We start from the raw sequence: 27,084 nt of genomic DNA on the forward strand, positions 1-27,084 counted from the left end.
CATAGACCTATATCAATGGATCAAGCTGCCACCCTTTAAACACAGTCTTGGATCAGTGCTTTCAGCACTGAATTTACCACACCACAAAAGTAATTAGGACTCAGCTGATTGATGTACATTAGAACTGTCTGATCAGCACATCATGTCATAATGTGTTGCACGCAAAATATCTTTTCCAGCAACTGTTTCTTTATGGCCAGGGCACTGGGTACAATGTGCTGATCACTGCAGTGGGACCGGTCAAATGACTGTTTGCCCCACAGGGCTTGTCCAAAGTCAACGTGCTTTGACCCCCGGCCATTCCAAACTCTCATTTGCTGCTGTCTAATGGCAGTTTTACACGGCTCCGCAGTATTTCTGCTGTCAACAATGCTGCGGAAGTGAACTCTGTGCACCCAACAAGGTGACCTCATGTTTATGGGGCTGGACTGGTAACCTGGAGGCTGCAAGTTAAAATCCCACACCATGGCACTGGAAATTTGTGGGTTGGCAATAGGAAGAACGACTGTGAAAGCTGGCAGTTGCAAAAACCCGACTGGTTCACTAACGCACCACAGCGGAGGAAACCTGCCATCTTCATCCTTACACGTGACTCCAGTCCCACACGATGTAGCTGACTCATAATGCCCCGTGAAGTGGTCTAGCAAGCCATTCAGTTGTCAGGGTAACTTGGGACAGCCAATAAAGATGGCTGTGCCAGCATCGCCCACTACCCAAGAACAAATAATAAAAAGAACTTCAGGGGTCCTGGGAACCGCCATGGTAGGTACCATGAAACAAATACCTCCATCTTTGGTGGAGCTCATAATAATTTTAAAATGTCGACACCTGAGCAGTCAAACGACCAGCCAAGCGACCAGCCAGACGCCCAGCTACAACAGCCACAGCAGCCGGCCTGGCTGCGAGCCCTCAGACCACCGTACCTGGATCTGAACCCACAGGCAGCAAACTCAGCCCTTGACTTCGAACACTGGCTGAGCTGCTTCGAAGCCTACCTGGGAGAATCCGGCGTGCCTCAGAAATCCATGCTAAGAGTTCTGAACGCCCAAGTGAGCCCTAAAGTATTCGCACTCATCCGGGACCTTAAAACATACGAGGACGCCATCAACCGGCTGAAAAGACAGTACCAAACCCCGGTAAATTCCATGTATGCCAGACACCTCCTGAGATCCCGCCCGCAACAGCCAGGAGAGCCCGTGGAGGAATTTTTACGGGTGCTACAAGCACTCGGCAGAGACTGTAACTTTAAAGCGGTAACGGCGGCAGAAAATACTGAAGACAATGTCCGTGATGCCTTCGTGAAAGGCCTGCGGTCCGACTACTCACGGCAAAGACTACTGGAAGCAAGGGACCTCGACCTGGACAAAGCTGCAGCCCTCGCTCTCTCTCTAGAGGTGGCCCATCGGGACCTCGAGGCACACTCAAGGTACTGTAACTCGCGACCCTGGGACTTGGGGCCGACCCCGACCGCGATACCCCCCGCAGCAACCCCCCTGGGACCTACCTCAGCGTCGGCGTCCCGGACCCGATCGAGACCGCCACCCCCGGTACCGGCTCCGACATCGGACCCCCGCGATCGGGCCGCCGGCTGCTTCTTCTGCGGCCAGGCGAAACACCCGAGGTCGCGCTGCCCAGCCAGGAACTCTACCTGCTCTAACTGCATGAAGAAAGGCCACTTCGCTAAGGCCTGCAGAGGTGGATCATCAGAGGCCAGCAGTGCCTCATGCGAGCTGTGGGGGCGGCCATCTTCCTTCAAGGCAACAGAGGCCAGCATCCCCACATGTGAGTCATGGGGGCGGCCATCTTTGATACAGGCAACCGACACCAGCAGTGCCTCATGTGAGTTATGGGGGCAGCCATCTTCTCCGCCATTTTGTCCAACCTCGTGGGAGACGCCATTTTACCCACCACGCCTGACCGCCACCGTGCCTCTAGACCCGACTACCGCCTCAACCTCAGACTACAACAACTCGCTCAGCTATACACTAGCCTCCGTCACACTGGACCAGGCCCGCCCGCATCACCTGTCTAAGTCGATGATGGACATCAAAGTAAACGGCCACGCCACGATCTGCCTGTTCGACAGCGGAAGCACGGAGAGCTTCATCCACCCAGACACGGTGAGCCACTACTCCCTCCCTGTCCTGCCAACGCGCAACCGGATCTCGATGGCATCGAGGTCACACGCCACAGACATCAGCGGCTACTGTGTTGTGACCCTGTCGGTTAAGGGTACGGAGTATAAAAATTTTAAACTCCTCGTCCTGCCCCAGCTATGCGCTGCCGTCCTACTAGGCCTAGACTTCCAATCCCACCTCCAAAGCGTCACGCTAGCATACGGCGGACCCCTCCCCCCACTCACAGTTGACAACCAGCAGATTTTAAACCGCCCACCGCGTAACACCTGCGGCCTATCCACCCTCAAGGTCCCGCCACCTTCCCTGTTCGCTAACCTCACCCCCGACTACAAACCCGTCGCTACCAAGAGCAGGCGGTACAGCGCCGGGGACAGAGCTTTCATTAGCTCTGAGGTGCAGCGTCTCCTGAAGGAGGGCATCATCGAGGGGAGCACCAGCCCCTGGCGTGCCCAGGTCGTGGTCGTTAAGACCGGCAATAAAAACCACCTGGTCATCGACTACAGCCAGACCATAAACAGGTACACCCAGCTGGACGCATACCCCCTTCCCCGCATATCTGATATGGTCAATCAGATTGCGCAGTACCGGGTATTCTCCACCATCGACCTTAAGTCGGCCTATCACCAACTCCCTATCCGCCCTGAGGACCGCCAGTATACAGCCTTCGAGGCGAACGGCCGCCTCTACCACTTCCTTAGGGTTCCCTTCGGCGTCACCAACGGGGTTTCGGTCTTCCAAAGGGAGATGGACCGGATGGTTGACCAGAACGGGCTGCACGCCACGTTCCCCTACCTAGATAACGTCACCATCTGCGGCCGCGACCGGCAGGACCATGATGTTAATCTGGAGAGATTCCTCCGTACGGCCCAACGGCTGAACCTCACCTACAATAAGGAGAAATGTGTGTTTAACACCTCGCGCCTTGCCATCCTCGGCTGTGTAGTAGAGAACGGAGTCATCGGCCCCGACCCCGAAAGAATGCGCCCCCTCATGGAGCTACCCCTCCCCCACTGTCCAAAGGCACTGAAGAGAACCCTGGGGCTCTTCGCCTACTATGCCCAATGGGTGCCCAATTATGCGGACAAAGCCAGACCCCTCAGGAAGTCCACAACCTTCCCCCTTACGGAGGAAGCGTGCGCAGCCTTCTCCCTCATTAAGGGAGACATTGCCAAGGCCACTATGCACGCAGTGGATGAGTCCATCCCCTTCCAAGTCGAGAGCGATGCATCCGACTTCGCCCTAGCCACCACCCTTAACCAGGAGGGGAGACCGGTGGCCTTCTTCTCAAGGACCCTACAGGGCCCTGAGATCCGACACTCGTCGGTCGAGAAGGAGGCCCAGGCGATTGTAGAGGTGGTACGACGCTGGAGGCACTACCTGGCAGGCAAACGATTTACCCTCCTTACCGACCAACGTTCGGTCGCTTTTATGTTTAATAACAAGCTGAGGGGCAAAATCAAGAATGACAAGATCTTGAGGTGGAGAATCGAGCTCTCCACCTACGATTATGATATCTTGTACCGGCCAGGTAAGCTGAACGAAACCCCCGATGCTCTGTCACGAATTACATGCGCCAGCGCGCAAAGTGATAGACTTCAGACCCTCCACAACGACCTCTGCCACCCCGGGGTCACCAGACTTTACCACTTCATTAAGGCCCGCAACCTGCCCTACTCCATCGAGGAGGTCAGGACCATGACCAGGAACTGCCAGACCTGTGCCGAGTGCAAACCGCACTTCTTTAGGCCGGACAGAGCAAGCCTGATCAAGGCCACCCGCCCCTTCGAGCGCCTGAGCATCGACTTTAAGGGGCCACTCCCGTCCTCTGACCGTAATGTGTACTTCCTCAACATTGTTGATGAGTACTCCCGTTTCCCCTTTGCCTTCCCCTGCCCAGACATGACCAGTACCACGGTCATTAAATGCCTGAACGACCTCTTCGCCTTGTTCGGGTTCCCAAACTATATACATAGTGACCGGGGCTCCTCCTTCATGAGCGAGGAACTCCGTCAGTTCCTACTAGCGAGAGGTATTGCTGCAAGCAGGACCACCAGCTACAACCCCCGAGGGAACGGCCAGGTAGAAAGAGAGAACGCGACGGTATGGAAAGCCGTCCTCTTAGCCTTAAAGTCTAAGGGCCTCCCAACCTCCCGCTGGCAGGAAGTCCTCCCGGCAGCGCTGCATTCCATCCGGTCACTACTTTGCACTGCCGTCAACGCCACCCCCCATGAACGAATGTTTGCTTTCCCCAGGAAGTCGACTACGGGAACCACGCTACCAACCTGGCTGACCTCTCCGGGGCCCGTCTTGCTGCGAAAGCACGTGAGGGCCCATAAAACGGACCCCCTGGTCGAGAGGGTGGACCTCCTGCACGCCAACCCCCAGTACGCCTATGTGGCATACCCAGACGGGCGGGAGGACACAGTCTCCTTACGAGACCTCGCACCCTCGGGCACTCCGGAGACACCACCTTCACCCCCCCCCCACCACCCCCCCAATTCCAGACCAGGCAGACGGCATGCCGGAACCCCACGAGCCTTCGCCGACCACGCAGACACCAGCATTAACACCGGATAATGCAACACCGCCGCTGCGACGATCAGAAAGGCTTACGAGGCCTCCGGACAGACTGACATACCAGAACTGGTAATACACTTCACCCCGCCGGACTCAAATCTAAACAAGGGGTGAATGTGGTAAACCACTTTTATCGTTCACTATCGTTACACTATAGTTATCACTGTTATATCGTTACTCTATGGTTATCACTGTTCACACTGTTGTATCACTATACGAGGTCGCCTCTTGTCACGCTGCTATACCTGGGCTGACCACTGCTGACTCCGCCCATGACTCCACCTACCTGCCCAGGTATAAAGGTAGTCGACTGGCTGGCATTCCTCCTTGTTGTATCCGATCACCCACGAGGGTGGGCTCTGTTATTTAGCCAATAAAAACCTATAGTTACTTTCTTAACTCGTCGCTTTTCATTGGATGAATTGATAGGTATATCAATAATGTCTCGTCACACCATAAAAGGGAAACCTCTTCGCTGTGATTCTAAAGTTGGTGCGTAAGTGTGAGATGTCTAATGTGGCAGCCGTGGCTTATTGGTGAGCACTCTCGCCTCTGAGCCAGAGGGTCGTGGGTTCAAGCCCCACTCCCGAGACTTGAGCACAAAAATCTAGGCTGACACCTTGGTGCAGTGCTGAGGGAGCGCTGCACTGTTGGAGGTGCCGTCTTTTAAACCAAGGCCCCGCCTGCCCTCTCAGGTGGCCGTAAAAGATCCCATGGCACGATTCGATGAAGAGCAGTGCAGTTCTTCAGAGTCCTGGCCAATACTTATCTCTCAACCAACACACCTAAAACAGATCATCACATTGCTGTGTGTGGGAGCTTGCTGTGCGCAAATTGGCTGCCGCGTTTCCCACATTACAACAGTGACTACACTCCAAAAGTACTTCATTGGCTGTAAAGCGCTTTGGGACGTCCTGAGGTCGTGAAAGGCGCTATATAAATGTAAGTTCTTTCTTCTTCTAATGTCCCAGACACATTACCACTGGGAAGTTAGGTGAACCCTAAGCACAGATTGCAAGCAGTCTACCCTGTCCTCTTTGGTCAGGGAGTGCTGTGTTTGCAGCTTGTCTCTCTCTGCTGGGGTGCCACTGGCCCAGTACACAGGAAAACCCCTTAAATTACTGAAGGGATTTGCACCTGGCCAGGCCTAGATTCAATGATAAAAGAGAGACTTGCATTTCTATAGCGCCTTTCACGACCACCGGACATCCCAAAGTTCTTTACAGTCAATGAAGTACTTGTTTTTTTTGAAGTGTAGTCACTGTTGTAATGTAGCAAACGCAGCAGCCAATCGTGCGCACAGCAAGCTCCCACAAACAACAATGTGATAATGACCAGATAATCTGTTTTAGTGATGTTGATTGAGGGATAAATATTGGTCCAGGACACCGGGGAGAACTCCCCTGCTCTTCTTCGAAATAGTGGCCGTGGGATCTTTTACTTCCACCTGAGAGGGCAGACGTGGCCAGGCAGTGCAGCACTGCACTGGAGTGTCGGCCTGGATGTTGTGCTCCAGTCTCTGGAGTGGGACTTGAACCCACAACCTTCTGACTCAGAGGTGAGGGTGCTGCCCACTGAGCCACGGCTGACAGTGATGGGCGACTGTCTGCATGTAACCATGCAGTTTACTCAATGTACTGGTACCAATATGCTACTGAGCTCAGCATCTGAAATTGCTTCCAGTACTGGCACCCCAGTGACAGACCTGTAACCACACATATACCACCCGAGTGTTAGACAGACTAAAGACTCTCTCCAGAGGCAAGCCTAGTTTGTAAGTTCAACTTCAAAATAGAACTGGATAAACACTTGAAGGGAAAACATTTTCAGGGCTATGGGGAAAGAGCAGGGGAGTGGAATTAATTGGATAGGAGCTGGCACTGGTACAATGGGCCAAATGGCCTCCTTCTGTCCTGTATCATTCGATGAACTGGACATTGTACAAGGAATTTGACATTGCCACCATTATGCGTCACTGAAACCCCAATGACAGTGTTTATAGAATTCCCCAAAGCAGTCCATATACAGTACTTGAATGAATACCTTAACAACATCTTGCATTTATATAGCGCCTTTAACGCAGCAAAGCGCTTCACGGGAGCGATTATCAAACAAAGTTCGACTCCGAGCCACATAAGGAGATATTAGGGCAGGTGACCAAAAGCTTGGTCAGAGAGTTAGGTTTTATGGAGGAGAGAGTTGGAGAGGTTTAGGGAGGGCATTCCAGAGTTTAGGTCCCAGGCAGCTAAAGGCACGGCCGCCAATGGTGGAGCGATTAAAATCGAGGATGCACAAGAGGCCAGAATTGGAGAAGCGCAGAGATCTCGGAGGGTTGTAGGGCTGGAGGAGGTTACAGAAATAGGATGGATTGGCAGGGGGTGGGGGGGGGGGGGGCGGTGGTGTGTGAAGGGATTTGCAAACAAGGATAAGAATTTTAAAATTGAGGCATTGCTGGACCGGGAGCCATTTAGCTGCACTCTCTAGTTTTTAACAGTTGGAGCTGCTGTGTTGTGTAATGGGCACTAGGAGCGGGAGTAGGAATGGTGTAACACAGGTTAAAGGTCGATAAAGATCATGGTGTCGTTGGACCTCAAGGTAAATAACATCACATGGCTCGTAGTACACTGACAAGAGATTCATGAGGCGATTACTGGGAAATATACTGCATTGCAGTAAATAACGTGACAGTATAATGAAAGCAGCATCAAGTTAAACAGTGGCAGCATCTCCTCGATGCTTCAGGAAGTAGTAGGTTTTACTCCACTTTGAGATGCCTTCAGCAGTTAGAAAACCCTTTCACTATCTATACCCGCTGCTGCCCTCCTCAGTTTGCATTGCTTAAGGTCACCACTTATATTGCCCTTAATCATAAACTATAAAACGATCGGCAATGCTGTTAAGGACCAAGTCTACAAACAGCATGAACCTTCTGATAATTGGTTACACATTCTCTTCAGTTCATTAAACCAATAAAGGGACATCTGTACACTGCCCTTTGGAAATGTTGCCCAGAATCCTCTACGCCACCATCCTTCATCGCCCCTCAGAAGCATGTCCTGGCCCAGTTTCAACTGAAGTCAGAGAATAATGCAGCAAGAAACATTCTGTACATGCACAAGTCCTGATCTTGTTATATAAACAAAAGGTAACTTGATCCGTGAGCAAGCCAAGTATCTGCAGCCTGACGGAACCTGTTGTGGTGTTACAGGATACAATGGCGGCTCGTGGGATCGTACCAGTTTACGACGGAGTAATTATTCTCAGAATGTTGTTAATGCACAAATAATTGCCTACATACAGTTTTGTATAAGTCAACAGAAAGGACGTCTATGCATTTATACAGACCTCCATCATCCCCTGGGATGTCCCAAAGCATATTGAGACCAATGAATTACTTTTAAAGTGCAGTCATTGTTGGTGGGAAACTTGGCAGGCTACGCCCAATAAACAGCAAATGGCCAGAGATTCGGTATTTGGTGGTTGAAGGAGCAGTGGACAGGAGCTCCCTGTTCTTCTTCACATAGCAGCACAGAATCTTTTTTTACATCCGTCTGGGCAGGCCTCGGTCTAGTGTCCCTCTGATGGTAACTCTGACAGTGCAGCACTCCCTCGGTGCTGCACTGAAGCGCTAGCCGATCTGATACGCGCAAGTCCTGGAGTGGGACTTGAACCCTATAAACTTCTGACTCTGAAGCAAGAGTCTTATCGAATGAGCGAAGATGATGCTTCCATTTTATGTTGGAATAGGATTACAGACTGCGAGACACATTGCTAATCGAAATAAACTGACTGTTCTCACTATAATCTTACGTGATCTATACCACTATCGGCAGGAAAGCCTGAATAAGCTCAGTCTACAGTATTCATTGGCTTGCCTACACTCATTCTAATTAGTGGGATTCACCTTTACGCTTAATCCATTTATGGCACCAGTCAAAACAGTGAGGCCAATATGCAACCACTTTACCCTGGCAATGGTTCAAATCAAGCCAGCAACAAGAACATTATTAAAATACAAAGGGCTACGGGCAGTCTAGTGATGCAGCACCGTGATGTGTCGCAACAGCTTTCGAAGGTTTCGGCACGGGTGACCCCCCTGTGATTATTCACATGTTCCTGGGGGATCCCCTGCAAATACTGACACAGTCCCAGGGATCCCCTGCAAACAGTGACACTCTCAGGGTTCACCTGCATATACTGGAGGGACGGTAGCATCATGGTTATGTTACTGGACGAGTAATCCAAAGGCCTGGACTAATGGGACGTGAGTTCAAATCCCACCACGGCAGCTGGGGAATTTAAATTTAGTTAATTAAATAAATCTGGAATTAAAAAAGCCAGTCTCAGTAATGGTGACCATGAAACTACCAGATTGTCGTAAAAACCCATCTGGTTCACGAATGACCTTTAGGGAAGGAAATCTGCCGTCCTTACCCGGTCTGGCCTATATGTGACTCCAGACCCACAACAATCTTAACTGTCCTCTGAAATGGTGGCTCACCACCACTTTCTCGAGGGTAATTAGGGATGGGCAATAAATGCTGGCCTTGCCAGCGACGCCCACATCCTGAGAATGAATAAATTGAAAAAAAACTGACAGTCCCATGGAGCCCTTGCAAAGAGTGACACAGTCTCATGGATCCCTGGCACATACTGACACAGTCCAGGGTCCCATGTTGATCTCACTGACGAAAAACGGCATCAATTACCCAACCTTCCAGCTATAATTGGAGTAAGCGTGTTTTTATTCGTATGCAGCAATGCCAACCACATGCTAGTCAGTCAAGAAGTCGTGCAAAATCTGGTAATCTGTTCCCAAGGAGCCTCCTTCCCCCCAGGCTCCAGTTTGAAAACCAATAATGTGCCGGCACTCTACAACCCAGAGTGACAGGATGGGGGTTTGCATCTGTGATTAACATGCTCAGTGAGGAAATACTTGGAGACCTTTTCTTTAAAGACAGTCGGAACCATGGAGCGTTTGATGCTGAAACAGTGCGGGGGGGCAGGGGTCGCTTCAGTTCAATGGGACAAAATCAAAGCAAACACAATTTGTCAAGCAAACAGCGAATATGCAACAATATTGAAACGTGGCAAAATCCAACTCCGTCAATTCACGAGCAATGGTGCCTGGTGCTTGTGAGCAAATAAGTTACGCAGGTTGACAGGTGGTACAACTGAAATAAAGTGACACTGAGTCAAGTGCACAATCGCAAGCACTGGGTAATTTTCACCATAGTGACATAGTTGGGCGAGAATGCTCCTGTCCTTGAGCTAAAACAGTCTGGATGGACCCCGGCTACTTTCAAGTGGCTTAAATGAAGCCTGCTCTCTCCGCCCCGCCCCCACAGCCACCTCTGTCCTCCCAAGCTTTACACTGAAATATCCCTTTAAGTGCAACACTGCATCAAAGCAGGTGCCCAGATTATCTTATTTGGACCGGCCTGTCAATTTCAGATCGAAGCCACCAAATGGTCAGGTGTAGCTCCTCGGATTTAAAAGACTTGCATTTCCATAGCGCCTTTCACGGCACCAGGACGTCCCAAAGCACTTTACCGCCAATGAAGTACTTTTGAAGTGCAGTCACTGTTGTAATGTAGGAAACACGGCAGCCAATTTATGCACAGCAAGCTCCCACAAACAGCAATGTGATAATGACCAGATAATCTGTTTTAGTGATGTTGATTGAGGGATAAATATTGACCAGAACCGTGGGGCAAAAGGAGCAGGGATACATAACAAGACCGTGTCAGAGGAACGGAGAGTTTGGTGGGGGAGTTTCTAGGGTGGGAGGAGATTACAAAGATAGGAAGTGGAATGGCCATGGACGGATTTCAAGACAAGGATGAGAATTTTTTTTAAAAAAGCAGTCATGAAAAAAGAGCCATTTTTGATTCCGATATATAAACAATGATGTAAGGAGCCAGCCAATGAGGTTGGTGCCAGCACTACACATCTTATTGAAGTACAGGCAAGCATTCTTCAGCTCTTCATATGAGCCATTTAAATCATTCTCAGCTATATTATATTCAAACGAGACTGTCAAAGAAATGAGAGCTCAGCCCACACGTCACCCAGGACAACTCACAAAAACTGCAACTGCTAATGCGGCCAGTTCCCACTGCATATATTTAAAATAAAAAAGGCTTGAAATGATATTTAAAACAAAGCACCCATCACAAACTCTCCCGTAGTTACAGAGACGGACACAAGCTTTCACACTGACTTTCATTCAGTAAGAGCGAGTGAGGTGTACCAGCAGTGAGACGACAGCCTTGCTCTCTCGATCCAGGTTGTGCAGTCAGAGCCGAAGGAAGTGTGACGCTGCTTTTACTCGCGCTGTTTTGACAGACGCAGATTTGCTTTTAGGTGTCTATATCATTTGCCTTTGTGAGCTGCATAGCTGTTCACCCATGGAGCTTCATAAAGCTGAAATCCCTGCTCCTGTTAATTCCCAGATATCTGCAGTTGCTGATGCAGACAGATCTTGGTGTTCTGATTTAGGACTTATCCACCAAATGAGCAACTCAGCTGGAGTTCCTGCTCCCCAATTGCTATGGGATCCAGCACTAAGATCCCTTTCCAAGACTCCAGGCCCACAATATTCAAACCAGGCAGTAAGAAATATAAACAAATAGGTGCTTGGGTTTGAGGACTCTGGGTCATCAAGTAGCCCACAGACAGGACATCCTTAGGTTGGCCTACTCATTTCATCTGCACACCAATTCTTCCACCCTCCCCAACAAGGCGACAATTTGCATTTATACCGTGCCTTTAACGTAGTAAAATGCCCCAAGGCGCTTCACAGGAGCGTTATCAGACAAGATTTGTGACCGAGCCACCTAAAAAGATATTAGGGCAGGTGACCAAAAGCTTGGTCAAACAGGTAGGTTTTGGAGAGGGTCTTTAAAGGAGGAGAGGTAGAGAGGCGGAGAAGTCATGGGGAATTCCAGAGCTCAGGGCCTAGGCAGCTGAAGGCACGGCCGCCAATGGTGCAGGAATTCAGGGATGCGCAAGAGGCCAGAATTGGGGGGAGCAGAGATCTCAGAGGGTTGTAGGGTTGGAGGAGGGTACAGAGATAGGGAGGGGCGAGGCAGTGAAGGATGCAAATTTTAAAATTGAGACAGACTCTTTCTTGGGGGAGGTGCAGCTCCATGGTTGCTGGGTATACTGTAGTACTTAGTCTAAGTGGCCATGATTTGTGTGCGAGCTTTGACTATCAACAGCACATCACAGCCTGAACCGGTCTTTGCCCGAAGTCCTCACTTGCAGCAGAGATCACAATGAACAGGAGCCTCGACTGAGTGCCCCCCCCCCCTCTCTCCCTCGAGGGAGTCGAGGCTAAATGGAGAATCTTCCACTGCTGCCCTGACTGCAAGCGCACAAAAGCGGTGCACAGAACAGCTCGTCCCTCTCTATGGGCACATTCCCAGTCTCGATTTTGCTCTTTCAAGGAGGCAGTTTTATACTAAATATAAATGCAGTTCCGAGAGGGTGGCGTTCAAACGGGCGCCTGTGGACTCTGTACACTGCTGTTCACGTTGGTGCTGCGATTCCTGACACAAAAACCTGCCTCATTAAGAGTGAAGTGGAAAGCTGACAGCGTCGTGAGAGCCATCGACAGCACTCCTTAGATATAATAGCAAGCAGCGATACAGCTGACATCACAGGCTCAGCACAGCAGGAATAATCAAAGCTGCCGCCAGTCCCACCACTAATCCAACACACTGGGTCGACACAGCTCATCTCTGAATACAAATCATCTTCAAGAGAGGTGATTGGAACATTTGTTGAAGGGCCTTGAAATCATTAGTTATTCTGCTTATTTTTAAACTACCAGCGAGTCTCCTGTGGCATTGCTCACAGTAAGATACAGGAGAATTATGCCACGTAACACATAATGTATTATTCTGCTGTTATGGTGACGCTTTGCCTAAAATGACTTACCCCTTTAACAACAACAACTTGCATTTTTATAATACCTTTAATGCAAGTAATACACCCCAAGATGCTTCACAGAAGCGTTATCAGACAAACTTTGACACTGAGGCACATAAAGACATTAAGTTAGGTGACCAAAAGCTTGATCGAAGAGGTAGTTTTTAAGGAGCGTCTTAAAGGAGGTGAGAAAGGTTTAGGGAGGGAATTCCAGAGCTCAGGGCCTCGGCAGCTGAAGGCACGGCCGCCAATGGTGGAGCGATGAAAATCGGGGATGGGCAAGAGGTTAGAATTGGAAGAGCGCAGAGATCCCGGAGGGTTGTAGGGTTGGAGGTTATAAAGATAGGGAGGGGCGAGGCTATGCTTAATTAGCAATATTTAATTGTTGCAAGTACACATAACTTGAGGTCAAAGTGTTTAATAACTTCTGGCGAGGGACATCTGCAGGTTGGAAGTTGCTCGTAAATTCCTGGCTCCGGGTCGGAAATAACAGTTAGCGTAAATATAAATCTGAGTACGTCAGTTCAACCCTGGCTCTCAAAGGCAAGAAGCTTCACCTTTAAGAAGCTGGCTTATAAAGATGCAACATCATTTGGAGAAACTCTACAAAACAGAAAACTAAACAAAGAAATAGAAACCCAAAAATATTTAAGCACAGGAGGGCTTTGGTGAGACCACACCTGGAGTACTGTGTACAGTTTTGGTCTCCTTATCTAAGGTAGGAAATACTAGGCTTAGAGGAAGTGCAATGAAGGTTCACCAGATTGATTCCTGGGATGAGGGGGCTGTCCTATGAGGAGAGATTGTGTAGAATGGGCCGATACTCTCTGGAGTTTAGAAGAATGAGAGGTGATCTCATTGAAATATATAAAGGGCCAGTAATTCCTGTCCCAATGCGTGAGTACGGACGGGGTACTCATGCGTCTGGCTGGAGGAAATGCCGGTTTTCAGCATGCACAGCACATGCGGGGAAAACCAGCATTTCCTGCCCTCTGAACGAAGGGGTTCAAAGGCAGAACGCGCGCGACTGCACAGGCAGCGCGTGCGCAGTAAAATTCCTTTTTTTTTCCAAAGTTGCGCGAGTGTAAAGGCCTCCGGTCTTTACGCGTGGAAAAACAAGACGTAAGTATTTAGTTTTTCAGGTAACTGGGCTTTTAGTACAATGTAGACATTTTTTTTCCACAGGTTTGTTATTTTTAAAGAATTTACAGGATGGTAAGTTTAGTTTTAGACCCTATTTTTTTTTAAATTATTTTTTTCAAAAAATTGATTAATTGTTTAAAACATTTTTAAAAACTTATTTATAGTTATTATAATCAGTGGGATGTTTTTTAAAATTTTATTTAAAGTTAAAGTAGTGTTTTGGCAGCCCATACTTCATGAGTTTGACAGCTCTTACTGTCAAACTCATGAATGAGTTTCCCCTCCCCTGATCGGCTGCACAGTGCTCACCTGATCCCAGCCAGCACATCGCACTAACTACACCGCTGGATCAGGTTAGCACATCGTGCCGACAGCTGAACCGGGCCTGGGAAAGGAAATGCAAGCAGGCCCAGGCTTCAGATGTCGGCGCGCAGGGTGAGTGCACATCGGGGGCTTGCACGCGCGGCAAGCCCCCGATCTAATTTCAGGGCCAAAATTCTTAGAGGGCTTGACAAGTTAGATGCCGAAAGGCTGTTTCCCCTGCAGAGGAGAAATTTCTTCAGAGGGTAGTGAATCTTTGGAATTCTCTCCCCCAGAGGGCTATGGATGCTCAGTCGTTGAATATATTCAAGACTGAGATCGATAAGATTTTTGGATACTGAGGAAATCAAGGGATATGGGGATCGGGCGGGAAGGTAGAGTTAAGATAGATCAACCATGATCTTACTGAATGGTGGAGCAGGCTCGAGGGGCTATCTGGCCTACTCCTATTTCTTATGTTCTTATGAGACCATTCAGAGCTGCACTGAATTTAGGCCGTTCTTGGATGCTAATTTTACGCAGTCCTTTGGCCCTACAATTTCCCAAGGCGCTGCACACAGAGCGTCAAGACCAAGTGTAGTCTTCGGGTGAAGCAAAGTTAAAGTTCCCACTTTAAAGTCAAACATTCTTTCTTATAATTCCATAATAAATTCCTACGTTCACATTTGGAAGATGCCAATGGAAACTTGTCATGCTGGAATTACACCCTCCTGCCAAAGCATTAATGCCTCCACTGGTGGGAGGGTGTAATTACAGTATGACAAGTTTACATAGGCTTTTAACATGGACACCAGAATTTTTAGGGAAACCATCAACAGGACGTGCATGCAGATGAGATTTTTAATATAGGACATAGATTTGAAAGCCGTTCAATTTAGCAGCAATTATCCTTTGTGACAAAGCATTTCACATGCCGATAACTATGAAAGAAAGACTTGCATTTCTATAGCGCCTTTCATGACCTCAGGACATCCCAAAGCGCTTTACAGCCAATGAAGTACTTTTGAAGTGCAGTCACTGTTGTAATGTAGGAAACGTACAGCCAATTGAGCACAGCAAGCTCCCACAAACAGCAATGTGATAATGACCAGATAATCTGTTTTAGTGATGTTGGTTGAGGGATAAATATTGGCCCCAGGACACCGGGGAGAATTCCCCAGCTCTTCTCCAAAAATATTGATGTAGGATCTTTTACGTCCACCCGAGGGGGCAAACGGGGCCTTGGTTTAACGTTTCATCCGAAAGACGGCCCCTCCGACAGTGCGGCGCTCCCGCAGCACTGGCACTGGGAGAGTAAGCCTAGATTTTGTGCTCAAGTCTCTGGAGTGGGACTTGAACCCACAACCTGCTGACCCAGAGGTGAGTGTGCTACCCACCGAGCCACGGCTGACACTATGAGTGATAGTATTTCTTCTCACCCCCCTTTTATGTATCTAGTGCTTATCTCGAGTTCGTGGCCTCTTGTCTCTGATTTGCCTCCCAATAGAAATAATCTAACTAATGCTTTCAGGAGAAGTGGGTTACTATTGTGGCATGATGCCTGACACACTACACTTGCAACCGTAGTCGTGGACCAATCGGTCACAATGTCTGTGGAACTCTGAAAGGGGATAAAGAATCTCAAATCAAATTATGTGGGATTCAAAAAGAATGTTAATGTCCGATTAAACTTGCTATTTTCAACTTGGCCTTTAAGACGCTCCACAAAACTTACCTCCTTGACCAAGCTTTTAATCACCTGTCCTTATGTGGCTCGATGTCAATTTTTATCTGTTTACGTTCCTGTGAAGCGCCTTGGGACATTTTACTACCTTAAAAGGCGCTATATAAATGCAGGCTGTTGTTGCTTCTGCGTATATTTCTTTCTTGCAACAGGATTATTAGTTTTAGCCTGGGCTTAGCATGGCATTTTTTTGCCAATTAGAGAGATGGGAGTTGAGGGTGGGTAACCAGTGCCATTTGAAGTACCTGCCCCAGCGGTCTAAGGGTGGCCTGCTCTCCCTGTGGCACACTATCCAACATACTCAATGAGTGACGCCAAGTTTCAGATCACAAGCAGCAGCACCGGCCTAGGGCAGCGGAAGCTCAAGCACCGAGCACTGGGGAGGAGCCTGAAATGTGCCTGTAAACTCAAGACTTTACGGCAAGATAGCCAGCCATAGCTTGCTGGGATCGTGAACCCCTGCCTCAAAATTTTTGGGGGGACATCACTCACTTAAAACTTCCAAACTTTGTACCCGTGCAGTAGAAGCATCAATTCCATAGGTTAGCTTAATGGTCAAGCGTCGTGAAAAAGGCATTGTTCTCTTTTACACAGAATATTAGTTGGCGCGGCAAGAAATCCTGTGCCAGAAACAAATATGTTTATATATTTACTCCTCGTTAGACATTATAATGTGCAGTTTTGCTGCATAGCCTCTTTTGAACAGTCATCAACTGCAGTATATAACTACAATAGCAAAATACTGTGGATGCTGGAAATCCGAAATAACAACAGAAAACGCTGGAAAAACTCAGCAGGCCAGGCAACATCGGTGGAGAGAGAAACAGTGTCAACGTTTCAGGTCTGGGATCCTTCTACAGTTCTGACGAAGGGTTTCAACCTGAAACGTTAACTCTGTTTCGCTCTCCACGGATGTTGCCTGGCCTGCTGAGTTTCTCCAGCATTTTCTATTATTGCAGTATATAACTCCCTGGTTAATGAAGGCAGAAATGGTGCGAGTAAGTGACTGTGCTGGATCATCCCACTGACCATATCATTTACTCATTACACAGAATCATAGAACAGCACAGCACAGAAGGAGGCCATTCGGCCCATTGAATCTGCACCAAAATTAAAAGTAGATGTCAGAAAGGAATCAATTCAACTTATTTACAGTTTTACTAACAGAAGAAAGAAATCACTTTCTGGAAATTATTTTCATAAACAAACATTCAACACAGATAAATGTGAGGTATTACAGTTTGGTAGGAAGAATAGGGAGATCACTTATCACTTGGAGTGTGTGAGTCTGGGTGGGGTAGAAGAACAAAGGGATCTCGGAGTACAAATACACAAATCACTAAAAGTTGCGACACAGGTTAACAAGGCCATTAAAAAAGCAAACCAAGCACTAGGGTTTATTTCTAGAGGGATAGAATTGAAAAGTTGGGAAGTTATGCTCAACCTGTGTCGAACCTTGGTTAGACCACACTTGGAGCACTGTGTACAGTTCTGGTCACCATATTATAAAAAGATATAGAGGCACTGGAGAGGGTGCAGAGAAGATTTACAAGGATGATACCAGAAATGTGAGGATATACATATCAGGAAAGGGTGAACAGGCTGGGTCTCTTTTCTCTTGAAAAAAGGCTGAGGGGTGACCTAATAGAGGTCTTTAAAATGATGAAAGACAGACAGATTTGCATTTCTATAGCGCCTTTCATGACCACTGGACGTCTCAAAACTCTTTACAGCCAATGAAGTACTTTTTGAAGTGTAGTCACAGTTGTAATGTGGGAAACTGTAAGGTTTTGATAGAGTGGATTCAGAGAGAGTGTTTCCACTTGTGGGGAAGAGCATAACTAGAGGCCATCAATATATGTAAGATAGTCACCAAAAAATCCAATCGGGAATTCAGAAGAAACTTCTTTACCTGGAGAGTGGTGAGAATGTGGAACTTGCTACCACAGGGAGTGGTTGAAGCGAATAGTATTGATGCCTTTAAATGTACACTCTCGGGAGCCGCAAGCCTACATTTCGTTGTACTGCACTTGTGCACTAACAATGACAATAAAGTTGATTATTATTATTATTATTATGTGGGAGAAGGGAATAGAGGGTTACGCTGATAGAGTTAGATGAGGAAAGACGGGAGGAGGCTCGAGTGGAGGATAAACGCCGGCATGGACTGGTTGGGCCGAATGGCCTGCTTCTGTGCCATATATCCAATGTAAACTGAAAAATGAAATTTGAACCAATAACTTGAATTTACACAGTGCCTTTAATGTAGGCTTTCCCCCCCAACCCCCTTCTGAATCCTCCTGCAGCCCTACATCCTGTACACACTCTCCGTTCTTCTGTCTACCGTGCACTGCCCTGCTCCTCACCATCGGTGGCACTGCCTCTGGCCATCTGACTGCGCCCCCACCCCCGCCACCCCACCACAGTACAACCTGAAGGATCAAACCTTCCTCGCAATCAACCGCCTCAGAACTGGTCATGGTAGATGCTGCCACCTTCTCCATAGATGGAAGATTACAGCATCCCCATCGTCCGACTGTGGAGCTCCTGATCAGACCCTGGAGCACGTCATTGCGCACTGCCCTCGGAGGAAATTCGCAGGCAGCCTACAAGATATCCACGCGGTTACACCGGAAGCTTTGGTCGGGATATCTGACTTAGATATGGACATTTGATTTGCTTTGCTACTACCATACCAAAGAAGAAGACGACCCCCGCCCCCCGACCACTGGAGCTCCCTCCCCAAACCTCGCCACTTTGCTATCGCTCTCCCCACTTTCAAAAGCCTCCTTAACATCTACTCCTTTGACGGTGCCTTTGGCTATTTTCACCTCATTTCCCTCCGACTAGGGCCCGAGCCTCAACTGGGAGGTGCCTCATGACATTTAGACGAATTAAAAACACTATGTAAATGACAGTCCCTGTGTGTGTTTTTTATAAAGATAATTGTTGGGCACCGCACCTCAAAAGGGATATATTGGTCTTGGAAGGAGTGCAGCACAGATTCACCAGAATGTTACGAGGGCTCCAAGGGTTAGATTATGAAGAGGGATTACATAAACTAGGCTGGTATTCCCTAGAGTATAGAAGGTTAAGGGGTGATTTGATTAAGGTCTTTAGGATTTTGAAAGGAATTGATAGGGTAGAAAGAGAGAAACTTTATCTGCTGGTGGGGGCGAGTGGGGTCGTCTGGTACAAGGGGACACGACCTAAAATCAGAGCCAGGCCATTTTTTTTTTAAGGAGAAAAGTTAGGAAACACTTCTTCACGCAAAGGGGGGTAGAAGTGTGGAACTCTCCCTCACAAGGAGGAGATGCTACCTCAATGAATCATTTTAAATCGGAGATCGATAGCTTTGCTAGCCAAGGCAGGTAGATGGAGTTAAGATACAGATCTCACTGAATGGCCTCCTCCCCCTGTTCCTGTGTTCTGGTGATTCGGACGACGCTGGCAAGAGCTGCATTTATTGCCTCGACAACTGAGTATCTCGCTGGGCCATTAAAGAGAACATTCCGAGTCAACCACGCAGGCGGACGAGAGTCGCATGTAGACAGACCAGGGGTGGTCAGTTCCCATGGGGTTTTTAACGACAATCCGGCAGCTCGCAGTGTCATTTCTCTTCTGGTGCCAAGCCACAAAATGTCAGACTCACTGAATTCAATTATCACAACCTGCCACGGTGGGGTCTGAACTCACAACCTCCGAGTAGCTTAACCCCTCGACTACCAAACACTAAACGAAGAAACTCACTTTACGATCAATAACATTTGCAACATCAATTTACTCTTGCACAAATGTTTCATTTAAACGTGTTTCTTCGAGATGGTTACTAATAAAGCCAAGGAGGAATTCAGGAAGAACTTCCTTACCCAGAGTGGTTAGAATGTGGAACTCGCTCCCACAGGGAGTAGTTGAGGTGAAAAGCACAGATACATTCAAGGAGAAGCTAGATAAGCACGAGGGAGAAAAGAATAGAAGGATATGATAGTCGGGTGGGAGGAGCTCGTGTGGAGCATAACTAAGGGAACAGACCAGTGGGCCAAATGGCCTGTTCGTGTGCTGTAAATTCAATGTGCTTTTCTGTGGGTGCCCTGTAGCTTGTAATGCTGTTCCTGGATCTTGGGTTCATCCACTGCATTCAGACTGACTCTGGATTGCTTCAATCTGCCGTCTTGCTTAACAGCATCCTGTAGAGAATGTGCTGCTCACCGAAGGAGCTCCCACCAAAGAAATAAGTCACATGGACTGAGGTTCCGGGCTCCATTCACTTGTTGCCGTTCTGTGCTATCCAGCTGCAGGCTATTCTCCTCTCTCTCACTCGCTCCCCTCAGGCGCTTACACTTGGCTGCTAATCATCTAATAAGCTGAAGGACATTACACGTAAGCACTTTGAGAGAACTACTTACTCTGCACATGTGCTACTTTGGCAGGTCACAAAATTCCCCCACACCAGCGTTTAACTGTACCATGCTGAAGGACGTCCCCACAGAACCAGGAACAACTCGAGTTAAGACAGGCACACTTCAAATGGGGGGCCGGGGCTTACTGCTGGTCTACGGTTTTCATGGAAAAGCGAACGGGGTGGCGGAATACCAGTCCCTCAAACGCCAGTAAAATTCCAGCAATCCCATATAATAAAAATGGGGAATCTGACTTCTGCAGTCACTGTAAAGCAGTGGGTCTAATTATCAACAGGCAGCATGCCATCCCGAAACACTGGCAAAAATCCAACGGATTTGACTCATTCAGCTAATGTAAAACAATAACCACGTTTCCATCCGCGGAGCGTGCTGCTAGAAAGCACCTCCGCCTTCAAGTTCGTGAAAGTAGATGGCGATCTGTTCTCTTACTTCTACCCGTCTTCATTTCAATAGACCCCGGTTATCCTTTATAAACACGGGTGTCCAGAATGTGGACAGTCTGATTTTTAATGCCAAGGTTGTGGCTCACGTTCTGCAAGTGCTTCGCAGCATCAGTTCGGATAAAGAGGGCGCTTCCGCCTATCTGATCGCCTCCTTCCGCAACGCCAACCCTACCATCTCCCTATCACAGCACCCAGCTAATTCATCCATGACTCCAGCGCCCTGGCACCAACCATCCTTCCTAGCTGTTGATCACCCTGTGTAAAGAAATACCTCCGTGCATCAGTCCGAGAGTTGAACTTCATAACTCTGTATCCTCTCGTCCTGGCATGTCTGAAACGCTTGCTCTGGATTTACTAATTCTATCGCATCATGTTTTGTGTAACTCTGCAAGGTCTCCTTTGAACTGTGTCTTTTCGAAGCTTGTTCAGTCACTCCTCCCAACTCATCCCTCCGACATAGAGGATCATTGGGATTGTTCGGTGTCAGCCTTGGCTCAGTGATCACACTCTCTCTCGCCTGAGAGTCACAAGAATAGAGTACATAATCGAGGCTGACATTTCAGGCAGTGCTGAGGGAGTGCGGCACTGTCGGAGGTGCCGACTTTTGGATGAGACGTCAATCCGAGGCTCCATCTAGCCTCTCGGGTGAATGTAAAATATCCCGCAGCACTTGAAGAGGAGCAGTGGAGCTCTCCCGGTGTACTGTCCAATATTTATCCCTCAACCAACATCACTAAAACCAATGATCTGGCCATTTATCTCACTGTTGTTTATGGGAGGTTGGCTGCCACATTTCCCTATGTTACAACGGCGACACTTCCGAAGTAGTTCATTGGCCGTGAAGCCCTTTGAGCTGTCAGGAAAGGTACAATATAAATGCAAGTTCTTCCTTTCTATTGCTGCTCTCCTCTCGGGTGTCTTGCTTCAAATTCGACAGCTTTCTTTGTATTAAGAGTATTATTTGGCCATTTAACACATTGCTGTTTGGGGGATCATGCAGTGCAGATGCATTTTTCCACATTACTACAAATCAACAGTAACGTCAGTGGCTGGAAAGCGCTCTGGGACATCCCGAGATCACAAAAGGAGCTATGGAATTGTAAGTTCTTCTTCGTCACCACAGGACTTGGATGCGTGCTGGATTTCACGGTAACCAGTACTCATGGAGGCCCAGCCCAGAGCACTGTGCAGTTTCAGCATGAGTTCTGGGGGGATTTCTACTCAACTGAATTGACAATATAACACAGCAGCCTGCGTACGTCCACTATCTGGACACGGTGAGCAACGAGTCAAGGAAAACCTCGGTATATCCAAACCCACGCACCTATCTTTACTTCCACCAAATAATGCCGGGACAACTGCTCTCTTCCACAACTGAACATCTGAGTACCGACAAGATGGCTTCAGGCTGAGGATGCGAAGCAACCTCTCTATCTGGTGGAGAAACTTTGCCTCACAAAGAAAGTATTTCAATGCTCAATGCTCATCTCGGACATCTTTGCTACTGCAAGGTTTGCAATGGAGGAGAAACACCTTCCCTGGAAGCAACACGTCAGCTTGTTAGGGAAAAGGGCAATGAGTCACAGAACCACGATGTTCCAGCATGGAAAAAGGACATTCCAGACATCAATATGCCGGTGTTTTTCTCCACGAGCCACCTCGTCTAATCTCCCTCTCCTGCCCGATTCCTCTATCCTTGAATATCGCACCTCATCTATTCCCAATATCCTGCCCGCTTCCTGTTCCCTTCAATATTCCTCTTTTTTACACTGGTATTTAATCCCCCTTTAAAAGGAGATTTGGCTCTGCTTCAAAATGCTCTGTGGCAGAGAATGCCACATTCGAATTACCCTCTGCATAAAGAATTTTTCCCGAATATCCCTTTCAATTCTTGTGTGACGCCTTCATCAGTGGAAAATCCCAAATTACCAGGGAAAATGTTGAGACACTTTTGGGGGAGAGGCCTGCATCTGACACCAACGACACTGAGCTGAGTGATCATCAGCTCCCAGCCCAGTGACAAGAAGGACAAGAGCAGCAATATCGTGAGGTCAGCATTACCTCCAAGTCACACCCCAGCCTGACTTGGACATGTACTGCCATTCTTTCACTGCTGCTGGTTCAAGGATGTCTTGCTGCAGTTGTACAGGGCCTTGGTGAGACCACACCTTGAGTATTGTGTGCAGTTTTGGTCGCCTTATCTGAGGAAGGATGTTCTTGCCATGGAGGGAGTGCAGCGAAGATTCACCAGGCTGATACCTGGGATGGCAGGAATGACGTATGAGGAGAGATTGGGTCGATTGGGCTTATACTCGCTGGAGTTTAGAAGAATGAGAGGGGATCTCAGTGAAACTTATAAAATTCTAACAGGACTAGACAGACTATATGCAGGAAGGATGTTCCCGATGGTCTGGGAGTCCAGAACCAGGGGTCACAGTCTAAGGATAAGGGGTAAGCCATTTAGGACAGAGATGAGGAGGAATTTCTTCACCCAGAGAGGGGTGAACCTGTGGAATTCTCTACCACAGAAGGCAGTTGAGGCCAATTTATTAAATATATTCAAGAAGGAGTTAGATATATTTCTTAAAGCTAAAGGGATCAAGTGATATGGGGAGAAAGCAGGGACAGGGTACTGAATTTGGATGATCAGCCATGATCTCATTGAATGGCGGAGCAGGCCCGAGGAGCTGAATGGCCTACTCCTGCTCCTATCTTCTATGTTTCTAATATCATGGAACTCCCTACCTAACGCATTGCAAGAGCACCATCACAAGGACTCCAGCGGCTCAAACAGAAGGTCCACCACCACCTTCTCAGGGAAACTATGGACGAGCAGTAAATGCAGGCCTTGCCACTGTCACCCACATCCCGAGAAAAAAATGTACATACATTACAAGTACAGGTCATTTCTTTGACCCAAAATTCTGCATCACACTGCAAAGCAAAATATATACGTCGTAGCTACTGCAACACACTGATTTAACTGCACAACTTTGTAAACAGACTTCTACGCAAGCAAACCATTCGAGCTGTGCAGCAGACTATGTTTGATGCAAACGGTTACAATTTTAGTAACTTCATAGATTACACTGAATTGCAGCAGATTTTGTGATTAAATAACATTTTAAAAAACACTAATAGTTGAATATGCGTTAGCTAATTGCACAAAGAAACTTGAAAGCCCAAACTGTACAAAATTTACAGCGTGGATTGGTAAATATTTTCAATACTAAAAGGGAAGATCAGAATTGTTTTCACTTGTTGTACTCATTACAGATAAATAAGCCGATTCACCAAGGGTTACAAAATCAAAATAAAGACAGAAAATGCTGGAGAGACCCAGCATCTATGGGAGGACATACAAAAGTTAGCGTTTCAAGTCTTATAACCCTTTGCCAGAACTGGAAGGCGTTACAGATGATCAGCTTTTAAGGCAAAAGGAGTGGGGAAAAGTGATCGTACGCACGAGAGAAGAATGATCTGTAAAATGATCAAAATTGAAGTGGAATTTCTTACATTCGAGCAGACAAGAGAACAAGTGAGGACGGAGAAGAAACCATGTGGCTGCAAATGAGAGACAGCAGCCTGATCTAACTATGTTTACTTTTGTACAAGCATTTACACCGTACCTCAAGGGAATCATAAAAGCAGGTGAGAGACAGAGAAAGGTGGAAGTGCAAGAGGATAGAAGATATCCGGGGTGCAGGGAGAGAGAGACAAAAACACTAGCATCATAAAGAGAAAACATTGGTGAGAGAGAGCTGGAAATGCCTGGGAGGAATTGGAGGAACACAGGAGGAAGTTCTGCACACTGTAGAAAGACCAAGAGAGTAGTAAATATAGATGAAATATATTAAATATTTATGACTATCTTCTGAGATATAAAAGCAAATTCAAAAGCATCAAATAAAATCTAAGCCATCTGCTTTCAAAAGAAAAAGCACGAGTCACCAAGTGAAAAAATATCTAAACCTCTGGTGTGCCAAATGCAGCAATATTCTCTCTGCACTTGGTATTAAAACAATCCCATTCTCCACTGTTTATGCAACAATGATCAAGTTAGTTTGCACTGATGATGAAAAGAGAATGGAGTGGTCCTGTTGCATGCCAAACACAAATCCATTTTGCTTTCAGGACTGAAGCTGGCTGCTGGTTTAATATGCAATGGTGGGGGAAGACAGGATAGTGTGCATTATAAAAGAAAAGCAGCCACAGGCCAGGCTCTGCAGCAGCCCTGGGGTGGTGAGGTTTTATTATTAAATAGCAGAATGATGCAAACTCTAAAAATGCACCTCCCCTATTTTTTTTTTGGAGAGGTTGCAGCCTGGGATTGGGGATTGGGGAAGGGGGATGTGGGTGATGGGGATGAGCAGGCACAGGCCGAATGCAGCATCCAGGAGCAGCCTATGTTTATTGACAGCAGCTCCCCAGGAGCCCGGTCCCCAACCCAGCTCTGCCCGGTTACCCCTGGCAACCCCCGCAACCCCCAGGGCCTTGCTCCGCGCTTCAGCCGCGCATTCCCCATCCCGCGGGCCGCAAAGCCGGCCCTGTGCGGGCGCCAGGGCACCCGGCCGCACGCGAGACCCAGGGCCTCCTTTTCCCGGCCCCGCGCTGCTCGCCACCCGGCTCCAGCCTCCATCACTGTTACCTGCACATGATCCGCCATTTTCCTCCATTCATGCTCGCCTCGGCGACGCGCCTGCGCACTGGCGCCCACCCCCCGGGCCGGCCCGCTCGCCCTCCCCGGTCCGCACCCCTCCACGCGCCTGCGCACTGCCGACCCCCGCGCTCGCCCTCCCCGGTCCGCACCCCTCCATGCGCCTGCGCACTACCCGTTCCCACTCCCGGTTCCCCCCCCCGCCTCCCTCAGACGCGCCTGCGCACTGTCCACTGTCCCTGCCTCCCCCTGTCACGTAGCTGAAGCCGCCTTGGGACTCCGGTGCCGTCATCACGTGCTCCAGTCCCGGACTCGCAATGAGGAAATCCCGGGCAAGACTGAGCAGCAGAAGATGCACCTCGCCCAGAGGCTTGGGCTTAAAAATCAGTTCTGCGGGAAATTTTCATCTGGCTGTGAATGAACTGAAAGAGAAAGCAAGAAGGGCTTTCTATGCCATTAAAAAATCAATCCAAATAGAAATTCCAATTAGCATTTGGCTCAAAATGTTTAAATCAGTAATTAAACCAATTGCACTTTATGGCAGTGAGGTGTGGGGACCGCTAACACAACAAAAATTTGCAAACACCCCATTGAGATCCTACATGCAGAATTCTGTAAAAGTATCCTCCGGACTCAAAGGAAAACCGTAAACAATGCATGCAGGGCAGAACTAGGCCAATATCCATTAATAATTACTATCCAAAAAAGAGCCACCAAATTTTGGAAACACCTAAAAATGAGCAACCCTCACTGCTATCATTACGAAGCCCTGAAATGCCAAGAGAGGACCATAAAGAAGAATACCCTCAGTCAACTAGTCCTGGGACTCAGTGAAGTAACCACTAACACTACTAACAATAACCAGCCCCAGGACAGTGACATCGTAGCACAGAGAACTCGACCCAACACAATTGTCACTAAGCAAAAGGAAAAATATCTGTCATATTGGGCAGAAACAACAAAAACCCAAAACAAACTCAATTGCTACTTGGCCCTAAACAGACAATACAACATGGCCGAATACCTGACCATGGTAAAGGATAGCAAACTGAGAAAAACTTTGACGATGTACAGACTTAGTGAACATAGCCTGGCCATCGAAAAAGGCAGACACAGGCAGACCCGGCTGCCAAGAGAGGACAGGATATGCTCTCACTGCAGTCAGGGAGTGATGGAGACAGAGATGCACTTCCTCACAGCTTGTGGAAAATATCAGGGCATCAGGGAGAATTTCTACCAAAAATTCACACAAATATGCCCTGAATTCAGAAATTTGAATGACGACCAAAAACTCCCATACCTACTAGGGGAAGAGAGAAATTGTGTGACCTTAGCGGCACACTATGTTACAGCTTGCCATAAACAGAGGGACAACCATTAAATCTAAAAAAAAAGAGTATATACATATTATATGAATGTATATTTATACACTCAGGGATATATCTGTTTATACACTGTATGGATAGATCTGCATTTATGCGTTCAACCATAAATGTTTTTCGATGCTTTGGCAACATAAGATGTACCTTGTCATGCCAATAAAGCGATTTGAATTGAATTGAATTGAGTTGAGTGCAGAATGAAGGCATGTTAACATGCAAAGAGCGCATTTAATGCACAGATAATGCATTGTACAGAAACAATGCATTTAACATGCAGAAAGAGTACATTTAATGTACAGAATGCATTTAATATAGTAGCAAAATACTGCAGATGCTGGAAATCT

General features: G+C 47.9%; 1 protein-coding gene across 1 annotated transcript in view; it reads right to left on the bottom strand.

Moving 5' to 3' along the window:
- xpo7 (exportin 7) overlaps positions 1-25,458 on the bottom strand; it is a 120,555-nt gene extending 95,097 nt beyond the window's left edge. The window contains exon 1 of the mRNA XM_085970895.1: positions 25,350-25,458. Coding sequence (XP_085827021.1) covers positions 25,350-25,367 — 18 coding nt within the window. The 5' untranslated portion in view covers positions 25,368-25,458. The remainder of the gene's footprint in view (positions 1-25,349) is intronic.
- Between the last annotated feature and the right edge of the window lie 1,626 nt (positions 25,459-27,084).

The sequence above is a fragment of the Somniosus microcephalus genome, chromosome 30 (genome assembly GCF_052327205.1).
Source record: "Somniosus microcephalus isolate GS21.2 chromosome 30, FLI_Smic_1.0, whole genome shotgun sequence".
In the NCBI taxonomy this organism is placed as follows: Eukaryota; Metazoa; Chordata; class Chondrichthyes; order Squaliformes; family Somniosidae; genus Somniosus; species Somniosus microcephalus.